Below are 17,840 nucleotides of genomic sequence, written 5' to 3' on the forward strand. Positions count from 1 at the left end.
GTCATCGGCCGCGGCAACGGGCGCGCCTTCTGCGCCGGCGGGGACGTCGCCAGTGCGTCTTTTACCCTCGTTCCAGCATTCTGACCCTAACCCCTCCAACTCAACTCAACCTAACCTAATCCAACCAACCCAGGCGTAGTCACCCAAGCCGCGAATCCCTCCACGCGTCCGCGCGCAATCGAGTTCTTCAAGCGCGAGTTCGAGCTCGACTACCTCCTCGCCGCCCTCGGCAAGCCGTACGTCGCCGTCATGGACGGGATCACCAGTACGTCCTGCTCTGTTCTACCATAAGCGTCAGATGTGGAGTGTGGTTGCTGATGTGTGCGGTAGTGGGCGGCGGCGCGGGCCTGTGCATGCAGGCGCCCTTCCGCATCGCGACGGAGAAGACGATGTTCGCGATGCCCGAGACGAAGATCGGGTACTGCCCCGACGTCGGCGCGAGCGCGTTCCTCGCGAGGTGCGTCCCGTCCTGTTCGAGACGCGAACGAGACGCGCTGACGGGTGCTGCGACAGACTCGACGGCGAGCTCGGCACGTACCTCGCGCTCACGAGCGAGATCATCTCGGGGCGCGAAGTCTAGTACGTCCTCTCTCCACAATTATCTGATATCGAAGCAACAAACGGATGAATGGGGGATATCACAGCGAACTCGGCCTGGCGACGCACTTTGTGCCCAGCACCTCGCTCCCCGCGCTGCTGCGCGCGCTGCAGGCGCTCGAAGAGCCCTCGTGGGAGGCGGTCGACGCGACGATCGAGGGGTTCTACATCGCGCCCGAGGAGCTAGGCGTCGGCGGGGACTTTGAGGGACAGGTGCGTCGCCGCCTTTCCTTTCCCTCCGCTCCCTCCGCCGTTCTTTCACTTCTGTTCTTCCGTTATTGTACGAGTCCAGGGAGTCGCCGGGAACTGATGGATATTCCAGGTGAATAAGGAGCAGGCAGAGGGCGTCCCCCCCTCGGAGCGCTACGCGCGCACGCAAGGCGGACAGCCGCAGACGCAAGCTCCCGGGCAATCGAGCGTCCTCGCCCTCCCCACCGGCCCCCACTCCGGCGCGGTCCGCGCCGCGATCGACCGCGCGTTCTCGCGCCCCTCCGTCGCGGGGATCCTGCACGAGCTGTCCCACCTCGCCGAGCACGGCTTGGCTCTCCCTTCTGCTAGTAATGCGGAAGCAGAAAAGGAGCAGGTGAAGAAGTGGGCGGGGAGGGTTATGGGGGTGTTGGGGATGCGGAGCCCGACGAGTTTGGTGGTGAGTCTGGAGGCGCAGAGGAGGGGACGGGAGGCAGTGAGGGGGTGGCCGGCGAGCGGGCTTCTGAGGATGGAGTTGGGCATTGCGACTGCGTCGGTGGTGAGTGGTTCTTTCCGTCGTGTTTCGGTTTTGGTGTGGTTTCTTCTTTTGTTTTCATGTTCGACTCCGGTCTGGGCTTTGTCCATTTTTGTGCTTTCGAGACCCTTTTCGTTTCGTCAGTTTCCGCGCTCTCTTTACCGGCGCAAGCCAATCCTGCTCGCGTGGGTGAAGTCGCGCAGTGTCCCGGATTACGACGAATGATGAACATCGATGAACGCACACCTATGAACGCCCGCTGAAGCGTCCAGCGCGAGTTCTATCTTTTGAAGCATTTGTTTACATTCTAGTTCTCTACACTACCGACTACCCCCACGTGACCACGAGCCGATGGTATGCTACGCCTACCTTCAGGTCTATCCCCTCTGCCGTACTCGCTGGCGGTCTCGCCTGCTGCATCTCTGTTGCCTCCCCTCGGCCGGCGCACGACAGTCATGAGCCTCGTGGTGGACTGTATGGGCCGAACCCCTCTCCATGTGATCCACTACCCCGCTGTGCAAGAGGGATTGGCGCCGGCCTAATGCAGCTTCTCCCCACCTCAGCAAGTCCGCGCTGCCTCTCCCGGCGCTCGTCTGCCCCTCCCTGTATTCTACTACACTAGGGCACGAAGGCAACGGCGAGGGGTTTTCCTTCCTCCTTGGTTTACGTACGGACGGCACCAGAAGGCGCCGTCGTCGCGGACGCGGACTCGACCTCTCGGGAGTCGACGCGTTGCACGACGGGTGTACGGGAGGCTAGCGAGAGGGTGTCTGGCCCTTCACGAAGGTGAGCACTCCGTCACGGCGACCGTCGCAGCCGTTCCCGCAGGCTCGTTCGCCAGCGGACAGGGACTCGACCTCACGGGAGTCTAACCTGTCCTTGGGACGAGGGCCAGTGGCTGGGCGCTGGAAGCAAAGCGGACGGGTGTCTATGGTGGCGATACACCCTATTGTAGTCTAGTCTATTGTGTTGTCAAGTTATTAGCAAGTCAATGAAGATCATTGACTGCACGCTGTCCTGCGTGAATATTGAGCTAATGACCGACCATATCGCAAAGGACTGACCTTCATATATCTCATTCCCCTTACAACTAGACCCGAATGAACGTTAGTAGTCGGACGTTCACAGGAGTCTATGTGATGAGCGGATCCTCAATCTCTAATGGTCTATAGATGTCTAATCAACAATGTCAGCACCATCACTAAGCTATGCTGAACGATTTGACGCTTACCCGAAGTCTATAGGACCCGCTCTTGCCGACTACAAGGAGCGTTAGATTACTTTTACTGTAACTACTCTCTGATGACGGGACCGTGAACGGCAGTCCCGGCGAAACCGGTTCTTCGAGGACTTCCTGGTAACTGCTGATACTACATAGCAGGGGCTGTACTTCACAAGGCGACTGCGTAAGTGCATTAGCGGCCACCCAATTCATCTATACTCATTACGGACTGTACCTACTGGTGGCAATAATCCGGATCCAAGTGGTGTTGAAGTAACTAATGAACGTCCGGTCAATACAGAGAGCACAATCAATACAGGAGTGCACGTACCTGTACATAAGGAGGTGTCATCTGCACCCGTCAGTTCGTGAGCAGCAGCCTATTTCGAGATGACAACATGTCAGCAAATCACTACGAATGTCGGACAGCATACCGTGCTCGGGCTAGTCTGTTCACTGGACAAATCTAGACGCAGCGCGAGAGACTGCATATGAATAGCTCTGAAAGAGGGTCGAGTAAGGAAATCAGGCTTAAACACGTTGTAGAGGATGTACCATACCATGATGATCAGTCGTAACAGTCAGCAAAGACATGCTACTATTGCCGCATACGGGGAGTCTTGTCAAGGCTACGGCGACGGACTAGAGGCATGGAAATGATCAGTCGCAGCAAGCTAGCGGATAGAATGTCGACATACAAGACGACGTGCACGGTACCAGTGACGACGGACGAGGGGGCAAAAGACGAAGGGTGGTGGGTGCATTCCAGTAAATAGACGAGCCGTATTTATACCTGTCGGAGGCACCCCAGACCTTGCATTTCCCGAAACGCCCGCTCGTCGAACGACCCTATTTCCCGAACGAACGTACGAGACTGCGCGCGCCGGCTTCTCGCGCTGGACCAGGAACTCGCGATCGGGAAAATGCCGCGTCTCACTGCGATGCAATCGTAATGTACGTACCCTCGCTAATTCTGCTCCAGCAGTACGTGAGCTAGCTGAGCTCGATGGCGGTGATGTAGTGTTCTCCACTGTTCAGCATTGTTCGTCTCGATTGCTTCAAGCTTGCCTCAACCACTCTTTACTCTCCGCTTCCCAAGAGTAGACGGTTGCAACTTCGAAGAAATGCACACCCAGCGAGTAGAATTATAGTGACATAAGTTTAGAGAACCTACGAGCATCCGTTAGCGACCGAAGCAGAATCTACTCCCTGGAGTTTACTCACCGCCTCGCATATCCCTGTCCTATCACGTACGCCTGCAACAGGATCCAGCTAACCCTGAACCGCCTGCCAGCCGGATCCACGCGGAATGTGTACCGTGACTCATGGAGAGCTTACATGTTATCGGAGCTTCTCGCCGCGAGAAATTCCGAGGGCATCTTCCAGGCCGAGTGAAGACTGCTAACTCCAGAAAATGCCGGCCGTGTGAGATGTTTCAGTGTGTTCACTTGTTCGGCGCATGCAAGCCAGGGTTACGTCTCGTCTGCCGCGTAGCCGTTCGGCGTCGTATCCAGCCGCAAGGTAGTCGGGTGTGTCGCACCGTCTCGGTGACACACCTGGAAGTGGATTCTTTGCAAAGCAGACGTTACAGTGCTAGCAGTGCCTATGTCCACATGTGCTGCATCTCTGTGGTAGATCCTGTCCCATACTACAGTTTTCGTATCCTGGAAGGAAAGGTATTATTCAACGGCCGGATATGATGTACGAAGCAAAAGACACGTACCTCACGTTTCTCAGACGTGCAGCATTCGATCGCGTAGAGGACTGACACCGCCGTAACCTCCTTCGCTCGGCAAACAGGGCACATACCCTTCCTGGTTGGCCCTGCAGATCCTCTGTATTCGCGCATCTCGCACTTTGCGCTCTGTACGCACTCCTTCTGCCTCGCGAAGCGTAGCAAGGCCACAGGCAGGGTATAGTGAGTGGGGCAATGCCTGGTCTGCCTCGGACGCCTGCTTCTCCTCGTAGATTAGATTATCTCGGTGTGCAAGCTCGGATATGATGACATTCGATCGACTGGACGGCGCTTTGTCTGTAGGCAGATTGTCCAAATACCAGACAGTCTACCAAGCGGACAAAGCGCCTTCAGGCATTCTAAGCTCTACTCATACAACCACGGTACATAGGAGAATGCAGAAAGCGTCGACGTCCATTGGCGAAAAATACAGGTTGGGAGGGCTCCAGAATACTCAGCTATCGATCAGTCCTGCATTATCCCTCCCTTTCGCTCCTTGTCGACAACACCTCTTGTAGAACTCCTTTCGTGTTCTGAATCCATTGAAGCATTGTTGACAGACGTGGAGAGCTCGTTGAGCCGCGAGTATCGCCGGTCAAGAGGATATGGAAATCGTGCGGGGAAGTCCTTTGTTCATGACTGCGTGCATGACTTCCACAGCATCTCAGCACGCAGGATATATACACTAGCATTTTTGGATATCAAAGCGCACGACTGCAGCGTGAGCGAGAGACCGAAAGACAGCTGGGTTGAATGGAACCGTAATCGAGGGCAGCGAACGCATGCCTCAATAGAGTCGTGTCTCGCGGAGTTTCCTTAGCGAAAGACAGTTCTCCTGCTGTCTATAGCAGCTCGGCAGATAGACGAGTGAGCACTTGGATAGCTGGTAGGATACGTCGAAGAACAAGACTCAAAACAAGGCGTACAAGTGCTGCAGCCAGAGCACTTGTGGCGCGACTTGATCAGACGCGGACAGAGCTCTTTTGCACATCAACTGCCATCTTCGTCTTTACATCCGACGCTCATGCGCAGACCTTGCGTTGTACTTACCGCTTAGGCGAACATATCGCAGATTGCAGCATGCCATATTAGTGGAATTCCATTGCATTATTGAACCCTGTTATAATACAACATTTTCCTAATCTATGTATGATCAGTTGAAGCTCGACTCCGGATGCATTGACATTTGCACTCACAAAAATATAGACACCCTATTGTTTCATAGGGACGAGCCGCAGCCTCTCGAGGATGATGGAAGGATACAGAAATATAGATAGGATATTGGGTAGCCAGCCATTGACCGGTCAATGTAAGTCAACATTCAGTGTATAGAGGGAGCCACTTCTCATTTCGCGAGTGCCGAGACTTGTCCGAACTCCAGCAACCGGCTGCAGGCCATTGGATGAAGCCGGACAGTCTCCCTGAACTCACAGAGCCGCCTCGCAGCAGTACTCCGGAGTTCGGACTTGGTGCGGATTTCCTCTGACTATCTAATCTACTGTAGATCTATGCTGTTATGTTGACTCACCTCCTTTTGACGATCAAAGCTGTCCCTGGACCTGGAGAAGCTGGTGCCTTCTCTGGGATCAGGGTCAGACTTCTTTTAGTCAGTAAGCCGCTTAGCCAACCCTCAGACGGCCTCAATGCCTCGATAATGGCAAAGAATATTCACTCCTGAGGTCTGAAAGACTGTGTAACTTAAGATGTCTGAAATAATGTTGAGGAAACTGCTATCATTCTCTTACTGCCATTCTGAGTTGTTCATGCAGGGACATTTAATTACCTAAAGTCGCAGATTCCAGAGATCGGACTTGATCAGGGCCAGCAATCACTGCCGGAATGCTTCCCTAAGAAGCCACTACCGCGTAGCAATGCTACGCCATTGTGACTTCTCAGGGAAGTGTTGCGGTAGCCGATGTATGGCCCTGACTTCCGGAGCACTGGGTATTAGTCACGCCAGGAAACTATTTCCGAGACGTGCAATATATACACCTGCCTCACATACGTGTACCACCTTGCCCGTCTTTACGCCCCCCGTATGCTTGTCCTCTTTGTCAGCGCTGGTCTCTGCACATCCTGTCGCACTCAGGTGCTTGAGCAGCGACGACGTGAGTCACACCTATTTTTGTGGCCTTCTAGTGTCCTCACATCCTGCCCTGCAGAATCTCGACACCAACATGTTGCACTCGATGTGCCCATATTCGTCGCGTCCCTTCGCCACGCTGCAGTTCCTGCATCAAGCATCCACTGGCGCAGCTTGAGCAAGGCCCGCTGTCATGGTGTCTCCAACTCGAACAGCCGAAGGTATGTCCATGATCAATACGTACTTGTATTTCGTTGTAATATCGCTAATGCTCGAAACTCGTAGACAACAGACAGACACGTCTGCGAGAGCAGGGAGCGAGAGATAAGAGTGATCGTGATCGCTATTGGACGAGTGGCAGTGCACCGCACGTGGTCGACATCGCCTTCAATCGCCTGCCAGTGCCTGCGACGCTCATGGACGACTGCTTGTCGACACTCGTTGCGCCTTGCAGCTCTGAGGTCCCCCCTTTCCTATCTAGGATGCAGCAGCTCTTTCAGATTTTGGGCCTTGGACAAAGGCCAATACCCGGGTATGTCTTTCTGCACTGACTGTATATAGCTGTGTATCCGCGCACACTGATTGCAGACTCTGCTTCACAACGGGTGCGTTAGTAGCATGAAACACGGACGACTTACATGATCGGTACCGATGGGGAAAGGATGCAGGAGAACGGGACGGAGGGGGGACTGTATCGCGCGCTGAGCTCTGCGAAGGTCGAGCACAAGGGACGCAAGCACGCGCCGGTAAGTTGCCGTTGCCACTCGAGGATCTCGTCCTCATACCGAAAGCTACAACATTTGCAGGGGCTCAGTGGCGAGGCGATCTTGTTTTGCAACGATGCGACCCTGCAAGACATTCCCACCAAAGTACCCAGTTCGTCTCGCCACATTTCCAGCCTTGCGGCGCCCTCGAAGGTTCACGGATCCTGTTTGTTACCGACACCGCCTGTTTGATGCTAATAAACACTGCAAGTCCTGTTTGAGGAAATGCCATATTTCGGCGGATCCGCTGACATCTGCAAGTTGACTTCGAACTCAGGGTGTCATTCAATACTACAGTATACGGAGATTGGTACGTTTCCGTTTAGCTACTACCTAACGACCGTCGGCTGACTGCTATTCAGTTATGTAGTCTGTAGACACGGATGGAATATATTATATTTTGAACTTTATATCCGTTACCTCTTCGGCGCTGCGTGAACGCGACTCTTGTGAATGATGGCACAACCCATCTTCTCCCTCGCCGTAGACGCTTCCTTGGATCTTCGGGTAGCCGCCATTCTCCAACACTGCCCGCTGTTCTCTGTCATGCTCGCGATGAGCTAGCTGTTTGCCTATGTCACGCTTCCCCTCTCTTTGTGAAAGGCTGAATCATTTGATCTCCGGTGAGCAACGAGCAAGACTAAAGCCTACGATCTCTGGGATCTTCTCGTGCAGTTGGACACCTTTGGCGGGCGGCATCTCGTGAAGACTCTGTAGGTATAAATCATGTCCCGGGCGTGCGAGACGCCTCGGAGACAGGGCATGCATGCCGTTTCCCATTCTCTTTCCTGATGCAGTGAGTACCATTATGTTGTGTATAACCTCCCGCTAACATCAATCGTGCTTAGATGGGGATCAGGCGTGTCGCGCGGGGCTGTCATCATCAAGTCCTTCAGCGACTTTTGATAAATATAGTGCGCTTCGCGCTAGACTCCCTGTGGAGACGGTATGCATGCTGTTTCCCATTCTCTCATTGTGCTGCTGTAAGGCGGCATCCCTTTCCATATAGTGTGTAACTGACATCGGACCAGCTAGGCTTCCACAATGTAGTTCGCAGCGCCCGGAGGGCAGCATTCCAGTGCTGCTCTGTCTCCTTAAGAAGCACATCCTCCATTTATACCCATGGCTTTCCCGACATTCCCTGTGTCTCGAGGTTGTCTCCAGCGAAAACAGCACGTACAGACGGTTGGCAAGCAGTCTTCGGCCGCTGCGATATCCCTGGATTTCTCAATATCGCTGTATTTCCTTCCGGGTGCGGCGAGCACTGTCTGAACACTTTTTCCTCTCGCGTCCCCCCGTGCTCGCTACGGTCACTTGTGCGCTGTCATCGACATTCTGCGCCCGAAGTATGCTTACAAGTGAAGACGTGCGGAAATGGCCTGCACGCCGTTTCCCATTCTCTCTCATGCTGTAAGTCCCGTTACCTTTGCGGAGCGGTCTCTCACTGATACCCAGCCTTGTCACCGAAGGCCGGGCACGCTGAAGATGTACGAGTGGCGTTACTTGTGTACGTACATATGCTTTGGGCGACTTCTCCCCCTGCCAGCATGCAACGCCTGGATTGAACTGTATCTACAACAGGTGATGACAACTACGGCGGTGCATGCACCGCTCGTTCATCATTGCGATGACACTGTGACTCTCCCTCAGGTGTCCGTCTACCCTCCGCTCAGCAAAAATGGGACCACTCGACACCGCGCAAGCAGGGTCATCGCGCAAGACCAAGTCTACGACAATGGCAGCGCCTCTGGCCCTCCCCTCGAACGTCAACCCGTCCAGTCAGCCAAGACAGGACGAATTGACGCCGCGCGAGCGATATCATCTTGCAAGACGAGTTCACGATGACGGCAGCTTCTATAACCCCTCCCCTCGAACATTGACCCGTCCAATCAACAAAAACAGGACGAATCGACGCCCCGCGAGCAGGGTCATCGCGCGCTCGTCGCCGTGGACACTTCTCACTCTCCACGCCGTCTCGCCAGCACCGGTGCTCGAGGAGTTGTCGTCATCGAGCGCGACGCTCCCGAGCGTGGATTCCGCGGATTGAAGTCTGGTGAGGTATGCTGTCATGATTTTCCTCATTGTCCCGTGCTAACCTATACTCTTCCACTTCCTTGCTTCGCGTCTCTCCTTCCCCATTGTCTCCCTCGTCCACTCTAGCGCTCTGCGACAAAATCAGGACGTACCTGCCTCCCACTGATGACGCGCTGGCGCCCTCCTTCTCCGCTCCATTCGCTGTCGCTGCCCGCTATAATGTTCCGTCGGTGGACGATCATGGGACAGATCGTCGACCCGGGAGCGACGATACCTTGCGGTTAAGGTTACAAGTGACGGCACCCCATCGACTCGCCGGCGCCGACTCCCGTTGCTGAACGCAGATGGGACCTTTGCCCCATCCTGCCGTTCTCCATTGCTGTAGGGCTCTTTTGACGCCTCCCGCACTCTCGCCAGGCCTCCCAAGCCACAGTTGGCAATGACACGACGAATCGTCGTCCCGCCAGCGGGTGTTTTCTGCTGGCTGTTCACGGCATGAGGTGTTCTCCTATTCGAAGGCCCAGGTACACCGAGACGGGACGTATCTACGTCCCGCACGCGGGGGTCACGCAGTACCCTTGCCTTCGTCGACGGGCTTCTTGTCTGCCGCTGTACTCTGACACTCGCTCGCTCGCGGCAAGCCAGTCCTAGCCGTAACTGCTTCCTCTGCTATCCTCCTCCCTCTCCGTCTCCCCTGTGCCTGTTGCCCTGTCGTCAACAGCCTAAGGCCCTATCCATCGAAGACTATACAGATCGCCGTCCCGAGAGCAGGGCTCTCTCGTTGATGTCATCGTGTCCAGCCTCCTGCCGACAAACACAGGACAGATCGGCACCTCGCGAGCGGAGTCGCGGCGCTGAGTGTCTGTCTGTCTTTCTCGCCTCGACGGACTCACCGCTCCTGGGCGCTCTCGACATCACCGCCTCCCTCGTATCCTCCCGGCATCACAAACTAGGGACAGATCGGCGCCCCGCGAGCGGGGTCGTTGTGCTGTCCGTCTGCTGAACATCTTCTGCCTGGCACATTCCCCCTCTTGCTTGGTGCACTCGATCTCCTCTCTCTGGTGCTCTTGACATCCCCACCTCCCTCGCGAGACGATCACGGGACAGATCGACACCCCGCCAGCGGGGTCGTCGCGCTGTCTGTGTCCTCGCGCCCGCACTCACGACCCCGCTTCCCGCGCGGCCTTTATCCGCTTGAGCCGACAGTCATGCAGCTCGCTCGACGAAGATGGGACGAATTGACGCCCCGCGAGCGGGGTCATCGCGCGGCGTCTCTTTGACCGCGAGCTCTTTTATCTCGGCTGCGTCCCTGACTCGAACCCGCCGCCGGCGGAGAAAGGCGTTTGAAGGCCCCGCAGGAGGCGGTTGGACGTCCGGGGAGCGGGGTCACTCCCCGGTACGGGCACATCGCGACATTGGGAAACGCGTCGGAGCGAGGATACGCGCGTAATGCAGGCAAGACCCGTGTCGCGGGGTAGGAATGAGCGAGGGGTCGCGCTCGGTGATGTAGGGACGAATCGGAGGCCGGTGAGCGGGCTGGGGCGAGCGATGGTGCGTATTTCACGATTTCTAAAGAAAACACACCTGATTCGAGCGGTAGAAATACAAACAGGTGCGTCTAAGCATATTACATGCTTTCCCCGGCTCTCCAGCTTGAAATCAAGTGTTCCCCGGCGATACTATCCATATACAGAGCGCGTTCGGTGAAGTTCGAGTTGTATGCGCAAAGTGGATCGGGGTAGTACAGGCTATTGAGATGTTGTATTAGACCCAATAAACCGCCTAAGATGCATAGCGAGCGACTAGTACTCACTCCTACAAAAGAGACCTTGATAGTATGGGTGTTGAGGGCCGGGTCAAGGAGACTTGCAGCTTTTTTTTTATTTGGTTCCAGCGCCTACGCCCGGCTATCAGTGCACAAACACAAAATACGGGGTCGGGCAGCCGACGACAGGGCAGCAGACACTTACTTTCCACCCACTTTCGACGGCCTGACTCGCGACCACCACCGCGGCTCTGCAGTCTCGGGATAGCGTGACCAAGCATGGCCCTCCCACATCTAATCTACTCCGCAATCCTGACGACGACCTCGGCGCCCTCGTCCAGGCCGAGCCACTCGACCTCCTTGGCGCCGTCGCGCGCGGCGTCGAGCTCGGCCTCGGAGCCGTCGCCCGGGAGCTTGAGGAATATGCGGATGTCGTCGGGTTTGAGTTTGGGTACGGGGGGAGACGGCGCAGGGAGAGACTTGAGCAGCTTGAGCACGCGGAGGCGGAAGGTGCGCAGGGGGGTGGTGGGGAGGATGCGCAGGGGGGTGGGCGGGTGGGAGGGGAGGTGGAGGGTTATCTCTGGCGGCATGAATGGTGTTAGATGGCTTTGGGGTAGGGAGGAAGGGAAGGCGGGGAGGGCTGAGGGAGGGACGCACGGATGAGCTTGTCCGCGAGCTTTTCGTGGTCTGGGCGCGTCCGGCGGAGGGAGGGCTCGTCGGGCTGGCCGTGTTCTGTTTGGGTTGGCGGGTCAGCGTCGCGGTTCGGAAGCAAACAAGGGCGGGAGAGGAGACGTACTCTCGACGAGCTCGGCATACCGGCCCCAGCTGGCGCGGTCGGGCGCGGGGACGTGCTGCGTGATGTGGGAGAGGTAGAGGAGCTCGGCGTCGAGGCGGTCTTTGGGGGTGATCTAGGTGGGGTCAGTTTGGCAGGTGACGAGAAAGAGGGGGCGGGGAAGGACGGACGGGCGCGCCGTCGAGAGAGGTGAGCGTGGGCAGCTTGGCGATGGCGAACGCGCGGGTGTACGAGCCTGTGTTCGGATCTGTAGTACTACCATCAATATATACGGCTAGCAGGGGCACATAGACGGATGTGACCGACCGTCGAGCAGGGGAATCGCGCGGATCGCGAGCCCCTCGAGCGCGGGGCACCACCCGCGCAGATTATCGACGCTCGCCCAGTCCGCGAGGGGGTTGCCCGAGAGGGAGAGGTGCTTGAGGGTGCCGAGTTCGGCGGCGGAGGGCGCGGGCGGGATGGCGGCGATGCGGTTGGACGCGAGGACGAGGCGGGTGAGCGCGGGGAAGAGCGGGGAGAGCGCGGGGAGGGCGGCGAGGAGGTTCGTGTCGAGGTTGAGGAGGGCGAGGTTGGCGTGCACGTGGGCGGGGCAGGAAGGGGAGAGCGGCGACGGGAGGGAGAGGGAGTTGTATCCCGCCTCGAGGGTGTGTAAAGAGGGCAGGAAGGCGAGGATGGTGAGCAGGGATGGCCAGGGGGTGAGGGTCGCGTTGAGCTGGAGCTCGGTGAGCGACTGGAAGGAGGTGGGCAGGGGCGGGGAGGGAGGAGAGGCAGGGAGCGGGGACAGCGCGAGGCGGGTGGAGTTGAGCGCGAGGCGGGTGAGGTGCGGAAGTTGCGCGGTGAGGGTCGCGAGCGCGGGCCAGGAGGGGAGCAGGTTCAGCGAGAGGTCGAGGCCTCTGATGTCTGCGTTCTTAGTTCTTCAGCGTTTCAGCCGATTCACAATAATACGCCACACGCACTCGGACAGCGCTCCGCGACCTGCGGCGGCTGCTCCGCCCACGCGATGTGCGCGCCGTCGAGCGAGACCTCCACGAGCCGCGCCAGGTCGGCGAGGTTCGAGCGGACCTTGGCGAGCCCGACGGCCTCGACCTGGATGAGCCCGTGCGACGAGCCGAGCGTGACGACCTCCTTCGAGGGCGCGGGCGAGTCGTCGATGTACTTTTCCGCGAGCGCGGCGAGGAAGGAGCGCCCGTACGACAGGCCTTTCACGGCGGGGCGGATGAAGGACGCGGCGGTGGGGTGGTCGGTCCTATGGAAGGGTTGGACGGGAGCGGGGACAGAGGGAGGAGGTACGTACGCACAGCGAAAGTAGCGCGTGCCGTCTTTGCACCCGTCGTGCTTGCCCCGCTGCGGGTCGTCCCACTCGACGCCGAGCCACGTCCCGTGCGTGCCGTCGACGGGGCCGACGTAGCGCACAGTGCCGAGCGAGTTGTTGAGCGCGATGCGCGCGCCGACGGGCGGGGACGTGTCGGGCATGGCGAACAATGGATTGTGGCAAGAGCAGAGATACTCGAGAAGCGCCGGCTGTCGCCGGTGGTATATCTTGCGACCAGGCCAAACGCGTCTCTCCTGCCACCCCCTAGTCTTTGAAAATAACACGGATTTGCATTTCATATGATAATATCGAACATCTCCCATTCTCTAAGATTCGCCCAGATACAGTATATTTATATTGCCAGTGTCTCTGCGGGCCTAAGCATTCAAGGTTTGAAGAATCCAGAACTGCAAGTGGCAGGGCATCTACCACTACACATTGCCAGGACCCGGCTGCCCCGGGCCCGCTCTCATCTCTTCCCCGTGTATCCTGTGCTGACATGGTATGTACAGCTTAGTACATCAATGTCCCCGACTGCTGATATTCTTATGGCATCCAATGTTCAAGTATATTGTGCTCTGCTCATTTCAGCTGGCACATTGATATCTCCAAGCATGAGTGCAATACTTGTATGTTGTAGTATTCACCATCAAACATGACCCATGTACCTCACAGGTCGTAATTTAAATATTCTAGGATGTGAGTGAGTGCTGCTCACTACTTAGTACTGTGGCAGCATATGTGAGTAGCTGAAGGGATCAGACCCAATGCTGTGGGTATGTAGGATGCAGGCACATTTGGGAATAGGCTGTGAGTTGCCTTACTCCCTCTATTCTTCACTGTAAGTTCTCATAGTCCTCTATCAGTCAGAAAAATTTAGTTTGTTAGCATTTCATATCATTCACCTTTGCAGTGTCATTCTTCAGGGTCCAATAAATGGTATGAGTAAGTGTATAAGAGCTAACTTTATGTGCCTAGGAAACTGCAGTATCAGAATTACCTCTGCCAATGTGATTCTTCCCTCCCAGTAAGCAGTTCTAATTGGGACTAATAGTGGCAGTCAGACTGAGCAATTCCCGGTGGATTCACGCAGCGATTCTGCTGTGATTCCCGGTGCTGAACCTCACACCGAATCCACGGGTACCCTGACCGACACGATTCAGGTGGTGGTTTCCGTTATCAACTCAGGGCATGGAATCAGGCTTGTTATACTATGATGTTAGTTCTATCACTATAGCTTGGGTAGAGTATTTATTCTATGATTTCTATAGACTGACTGATTATGCCCTCATCATCTGTCACCTTTTGTGCAGTTGTCTGGACCTGGAGGCTTCTTGGCATGGCTATAGAGTGATAGAACGCAACTCAGATGGAGGGATACTTCCTATATGGCTATAGGGAGGTATATAGTTGAGGTAGACTAGATGAAGACCATATAATTTTTGTAGCGGGCACCAGTCTTGTATAGGAGTAACAAAAAGGAACAAATTTGTACCCTCGTATGCGTGCTCAATTGCGATTCAGGGGCATCAATGCACCTCCAGAGTCACATCGACACGATTCAGGATTCAGGCCCGAATCGTGATTCTGGGTACCAGAATCCATACTTGAATCCAAGCTCTGAATCGCCTGTGAATCACTCACTTTGACTGTCACTAATATGTACTGTGTATCCTCAGACATCTTCGGCCAGGTCTAAAATGGACCACACAGTCCCGGAAGACTTGCTGCAGTGAATGAGTAGCAGTTGTTCTGAATGACAAATAAGAACTTATATAGTAGTCTCTTGTTTGACTGACTATTACTGCATCAGTGATCTGTGGGAAACACCGCGAGTCTTTGGAAAATGGGGAATGCTGAGGCTATGTAGAGACGGATATATTGGAGTGCGGGAAGGGGGTGGATACAGCCCCCCTTGCAGTGATCGCTCTCGGGCCGGAACCCAGACAGAGGCCAGCTGGAACAGGTTGTCCGCAGATGAGGCAGAGCCAAGTGGCCCAGAGAGCAGATCAAAGAGCCTGATCACCCCACCAGACAAGGTGAGTAGGTGGAGGGGTAAGACCAAGGGGTTGAGAAGGGTTCTGGAGAAAAAGTTGGTGGTGGAGGGCAGCAACTGTGGCAGGTGGGGTGTCAATGTAGAGACGGTAGCAGTCGGAAGTCCAACGGCCTAGATGCTGAATGTCGGCATCTGACAAGCCAACAAGATGAGCCCAGGTAGCACAGGGTTGTCAGTGACTACGTTAATACTACATTAATACTGTGGGAATGACCAACTGACTGTTGTGACGGTAATCTGGTCAGTAGTCACAGTATATATGGTGGCTGAGGGCCTGGGCAGCTGGGTACAACTATTATTTCATGCCTGCGGTACACTAACCAAGATCTAAGTGGCCGTAGTGGGCTCTATAATGTATCTTAATGCCAATGCTAATCTTTTGCATGCAGAGCAGAGCCCATAACCCGCTTTCAAACAGTTTAGCAGGTTCATATTGGTGTAGTTGCGGCAAATGGGAAATGCCAACATCCTTGCCGGTGGCATGCAAAACATCACGCTAAATTTAATACGGCGGAACATTCCACATTTTCCATTGCTATTTTGAGCTCCGTTGCCCTTCTAGCGAAGGTCCTTCAACCCACCCCCATGAAGGTCACGTGACTCAAGCTCCGGCTCGTGCCGCTTGTCAAGAGTTCACAACGTATTTAGATATGTAATGCTAAGAGCTTTAATATATTGATTTTGACTGGCACTATCAGTTCAGTCCAAGTGGGCTGGGTGAAATAAATGATAAAATATGTGCAGAAGCAGATTCTCTGAGGGAGTCCAAGTTGAACTAAAGTGGTGTTGAATATTTATTCCTGTATCCGGTCAGTTTGGACGTGATTTTGACGTGATTTGAACGGGGTTTTTGACGTGACTTTGACCAAATTTTTGATGCAACCTTGACGGGTGCTGCGGGGTTTTGACGGTATCTTGTTATGAGTTTGTTTACGGGGTTTTGCCGTGATTTATGACTTATTATAGTTTTTTGTAGGTGTTATGAGGGGGGACATGCTGTCCCCCCTCAACCCCCCCTTGCCTGGGGGTTCCCCCCAGACCCCCTACGGGGGGCCATTGCATTTCCCCCCGGACCCCCCCTTGCTTCTTTTTTCCTGCTGCTGTTGATTATCAGCTTTCTGTGGTTATATTTTATGTTGTAAGTAATCTGAAAATGGAGATTTCCCACTTTTGGCAGGTAATTTGATGTCTGATTTTATTCTGTGTCAGGCTCCCGGCATTTTTGACCCATGAGTTATGTCTAATAGTGTTTCCGTAGCCAGGGTGGCCAGCACACGGCCACCCAAGGGTACGGTGTCTTCCACCACCCAAAGACAGCCAGGGTGGCAAAATGAACAAATTTTGATTGAGTTATTTTCCCTTCACTTTTAGCCATATTTATACACACAAACAATACTGGGGATATAAAATACTTTTTGCCCAGCAAGCAAATCGAACCGAGGCATCCTGGATTTATATGGACTGCGTTACCAACTACGCCAAACTGCACTAGTTATGAGCCCGCGTCATAGCGATACATACCCATAGTTATATCCCTTCTACCATTTTCGGCAGTCGAGTCGTGGGTTTTGGTCACGTGCTCTCATCCCGTGCCCGCGTTTCGTGGGGGTGAGTTTGTCGCCCTCTAGCGAAAGGACTGTGACTACAGTGACCACATGGTCATACCTAGTAATTTCGGTAATAACCAACGTCATTTTGGTCACAGTCACGAATAATGACTATGACATGCCAACACTGAGGTAGCAGCCCCACAGTGGAAACTGTGGCCAGAGTAACCAGCACTGGAGATATTTGCAGCAGAGAGGCAGGCTTTGAGACAAGCAATGAAATGAGTCCGATTGAAAGGATGACGGCCACCCTGGCCATTGGGAGGACCAAGGAATAAGGGATCAGTTGCCAAGCCAGGTGAGGAGCGAAGGAGGGACTCCATGGCAGCCCAGGGGCAAGAGGGTAGATTGGTACAGGCCATGGTAAGGCTAACCCCCAGCCGGAAGGGGTCAGTCTTGGAAGCAGGGAGAGTGCAGATGAAGTAGTCATCAAACATGTGAACATCACTGCACTTCAAGCAGAAGCGAGGATCAAAGGCATCATAAGTCAGCTCACCACAACGGCAGAACCCAGCAAAGGCCACAGTGAAAGCAGCACGAAGGGTGGTGGCAAACAGAAGATCAGACACCCCGCGGGGGAGTCTGGGGCTACTCAGTGGAGTAAGGAGAGCATCCAAGAGAGGAAGAGTGATAGGGAGGTGGTCGCGATGATCCTTATCACCATGGAAGCGGTGAATGCCATGAAGAACATGCTCCAGAGTGGCAGAGTCAAAACCATAAGTGTCGTAGCCAAGGTCACGGTGGAAGGACTTCAGAGCACCACGATGGCGTTTGATGGTCTGAAAAGAGCAGGCAGGGGCTAGAGGTCCAACCCACTGGAGGAGGTAGCTGGTAGAGGCAGAGTAGGGAGCAGCGGCTCCAAATTTGCAAGCAATGAAGTGCTCAAAGGAGTGACACCCGGTGTCATTTATGGCACGGGTAGATTCCGCAAGGCCATGCCAGAGGTAGAAGGCAACTTCTGGTGGTTGACTAACCTTGTCCGCCCAAGTTGGTGGTGGTGGGGGAAGGCGGGAAGCTGGTGGCAGAAGGCAGGGATCAAGGAGCGAAGGCGAGGCATGTCAAAACAAGAAAGGGCATCAGCAAGGTAATTCTCAGAGGAGGATATCCAAACTGCATGGAAGGTAAAGGAATATGAAGCAGTGAGGAGGAAG

General features: G+C 55.0%; 5 protein-coding genes across 5 annotated transcripts; 1 reads left to right on the top strand and 4 right to left on the bottom strand.

The window, feature by feature from the left end:
- Nucleotides 1-249: 249 nt before the first annotated feature.
- GLOTRDRAFT_126412 (ClpP/crotonase) lies at nt 250-1,543 on the top strand (the record flags this gene model as incomplete). The annotated part of the gene is made up of 6 exons (XM_007865053.1): nt 250-265; nt 331-457; nt 514-579; nt 645-810; nt 920-1,342; nt 1,463-1,543. The coding sequence occupies 6 exons, from the start codon at nt 250-252 to the stop codon at nt 1,541-1,543; spliced, it is 879 nt and encodes a 292-aa protein (XP_007863244.1).
- A 530-nt stretch (nt 1,544-2,073) lies between these two features.
- On the bottom strand, nt 2,074-3,103 carry GLOTRDRAFT_91487 (uncharacterized protein; the record flags this gene model as incomplete). Its single annotated transcript, XM_007865054.1, has 6 exons — nt 2,074-2,264; nt 2,383-2,408; nt 2,550-2,578; nt 2,780-2,817; nt 2,872-2,920; nt 2,975-3,103. 6 exons carry the CDS (start codon nt 3,101-3,103, stop codon nt 2,074-2,076), a joined length of 462 nt encoding a protein of 153 aa, XP_007863245.1.
- Nucleotides 3,104-6,817: 3,714 nt separating this feature from the next.
- Nucleotides 6,818-7,306, bottom strand: GLOTRDRAFT_98707 (uncharacterized protein). Its single transcript, XM_007865055.1, has 3 exons — nt 7,165-7,306; nt 6,973-7,104; nt 6,818-6,890 (listed from the first exon to the last, which is right to left on the bottom strand). Exons 1-2 carry the CDS (start codon nt 7,215-7,217, stop codon nt 6,993-6,995), a joined length of 165 nt encoding a protein of 54 aa, XP_007863246.1. The 5' UTR covers nt 7,218-7,306; the 3' UTR covers nt 6,818-6,890; nt 6,973-6,992.
- Nucleotides 7,307-8,349: 1,043 nt separating this feature from the next.
- Nucleotides 8,350-10,099, bottom strand: GLOTRDRAFT_91489 (uncharacterized protein; the record flags this gene model as incomplete). Its single annotated transcript, XM_007865056.1, has 7 exons — nt 8,350-8,457; nt 8,479-8,601; nt 8,638-8,694; nt 9,085-9,185; nt 9,309-9,701; nt 9,733-9,878; nt 10,050-10,099. 7 exons carry the CDS (start codon nt 10,097-10,099, stop codon nt 8,350-8,352), a joined length of 978 nt encoding a protein of 325 aa, XP_007863247.1.
- Nucleotides 10,100-11,670: 1,571 nt separating this feature from the next.
- Nucleotides 11,671-13,187, bottom strand: GLOTRDRAFT_71849 (uncharacterized protein; the record flags this gene model as incomplete). The annotated part of the gene is made up of 5 exons (XM_007865057.1): nt 11,671-11,829; nt 11,885-11,949; nt 12,021-12,614; nt 12,671-12,960; nt 13,009-13,187. The coding sequence occupies 5 exons, from the start codon at nt 13,185-13,187 to the stop codon at nt 11,671-11,673; spliced, it is 1,287 nt and encodes a 428-aa protein (XP_007863248.1).
- Between the last annotated feature and the right edge of the window lie 4,653 nt (nt 13,188-17,840).

The sequence above is a fragment of the Gloeophyllum trabeum genome (genome assembly GCF_000344685.1).
Source record: "Gloeophyllum trabeum ATCC 11539 unplaced genomic scaffold GLOTRscaffold_00003, whole genome shotgun sequence".
Classification (NCBI taxonomy): domain Eukaryota; kingdom Fungi; phylum Basidiomycota; class Agaricomycetes; order Gloeophyllales; family Gloeophyllaceae; genus Gloeophyllum; species Gloeophyllum trabeum.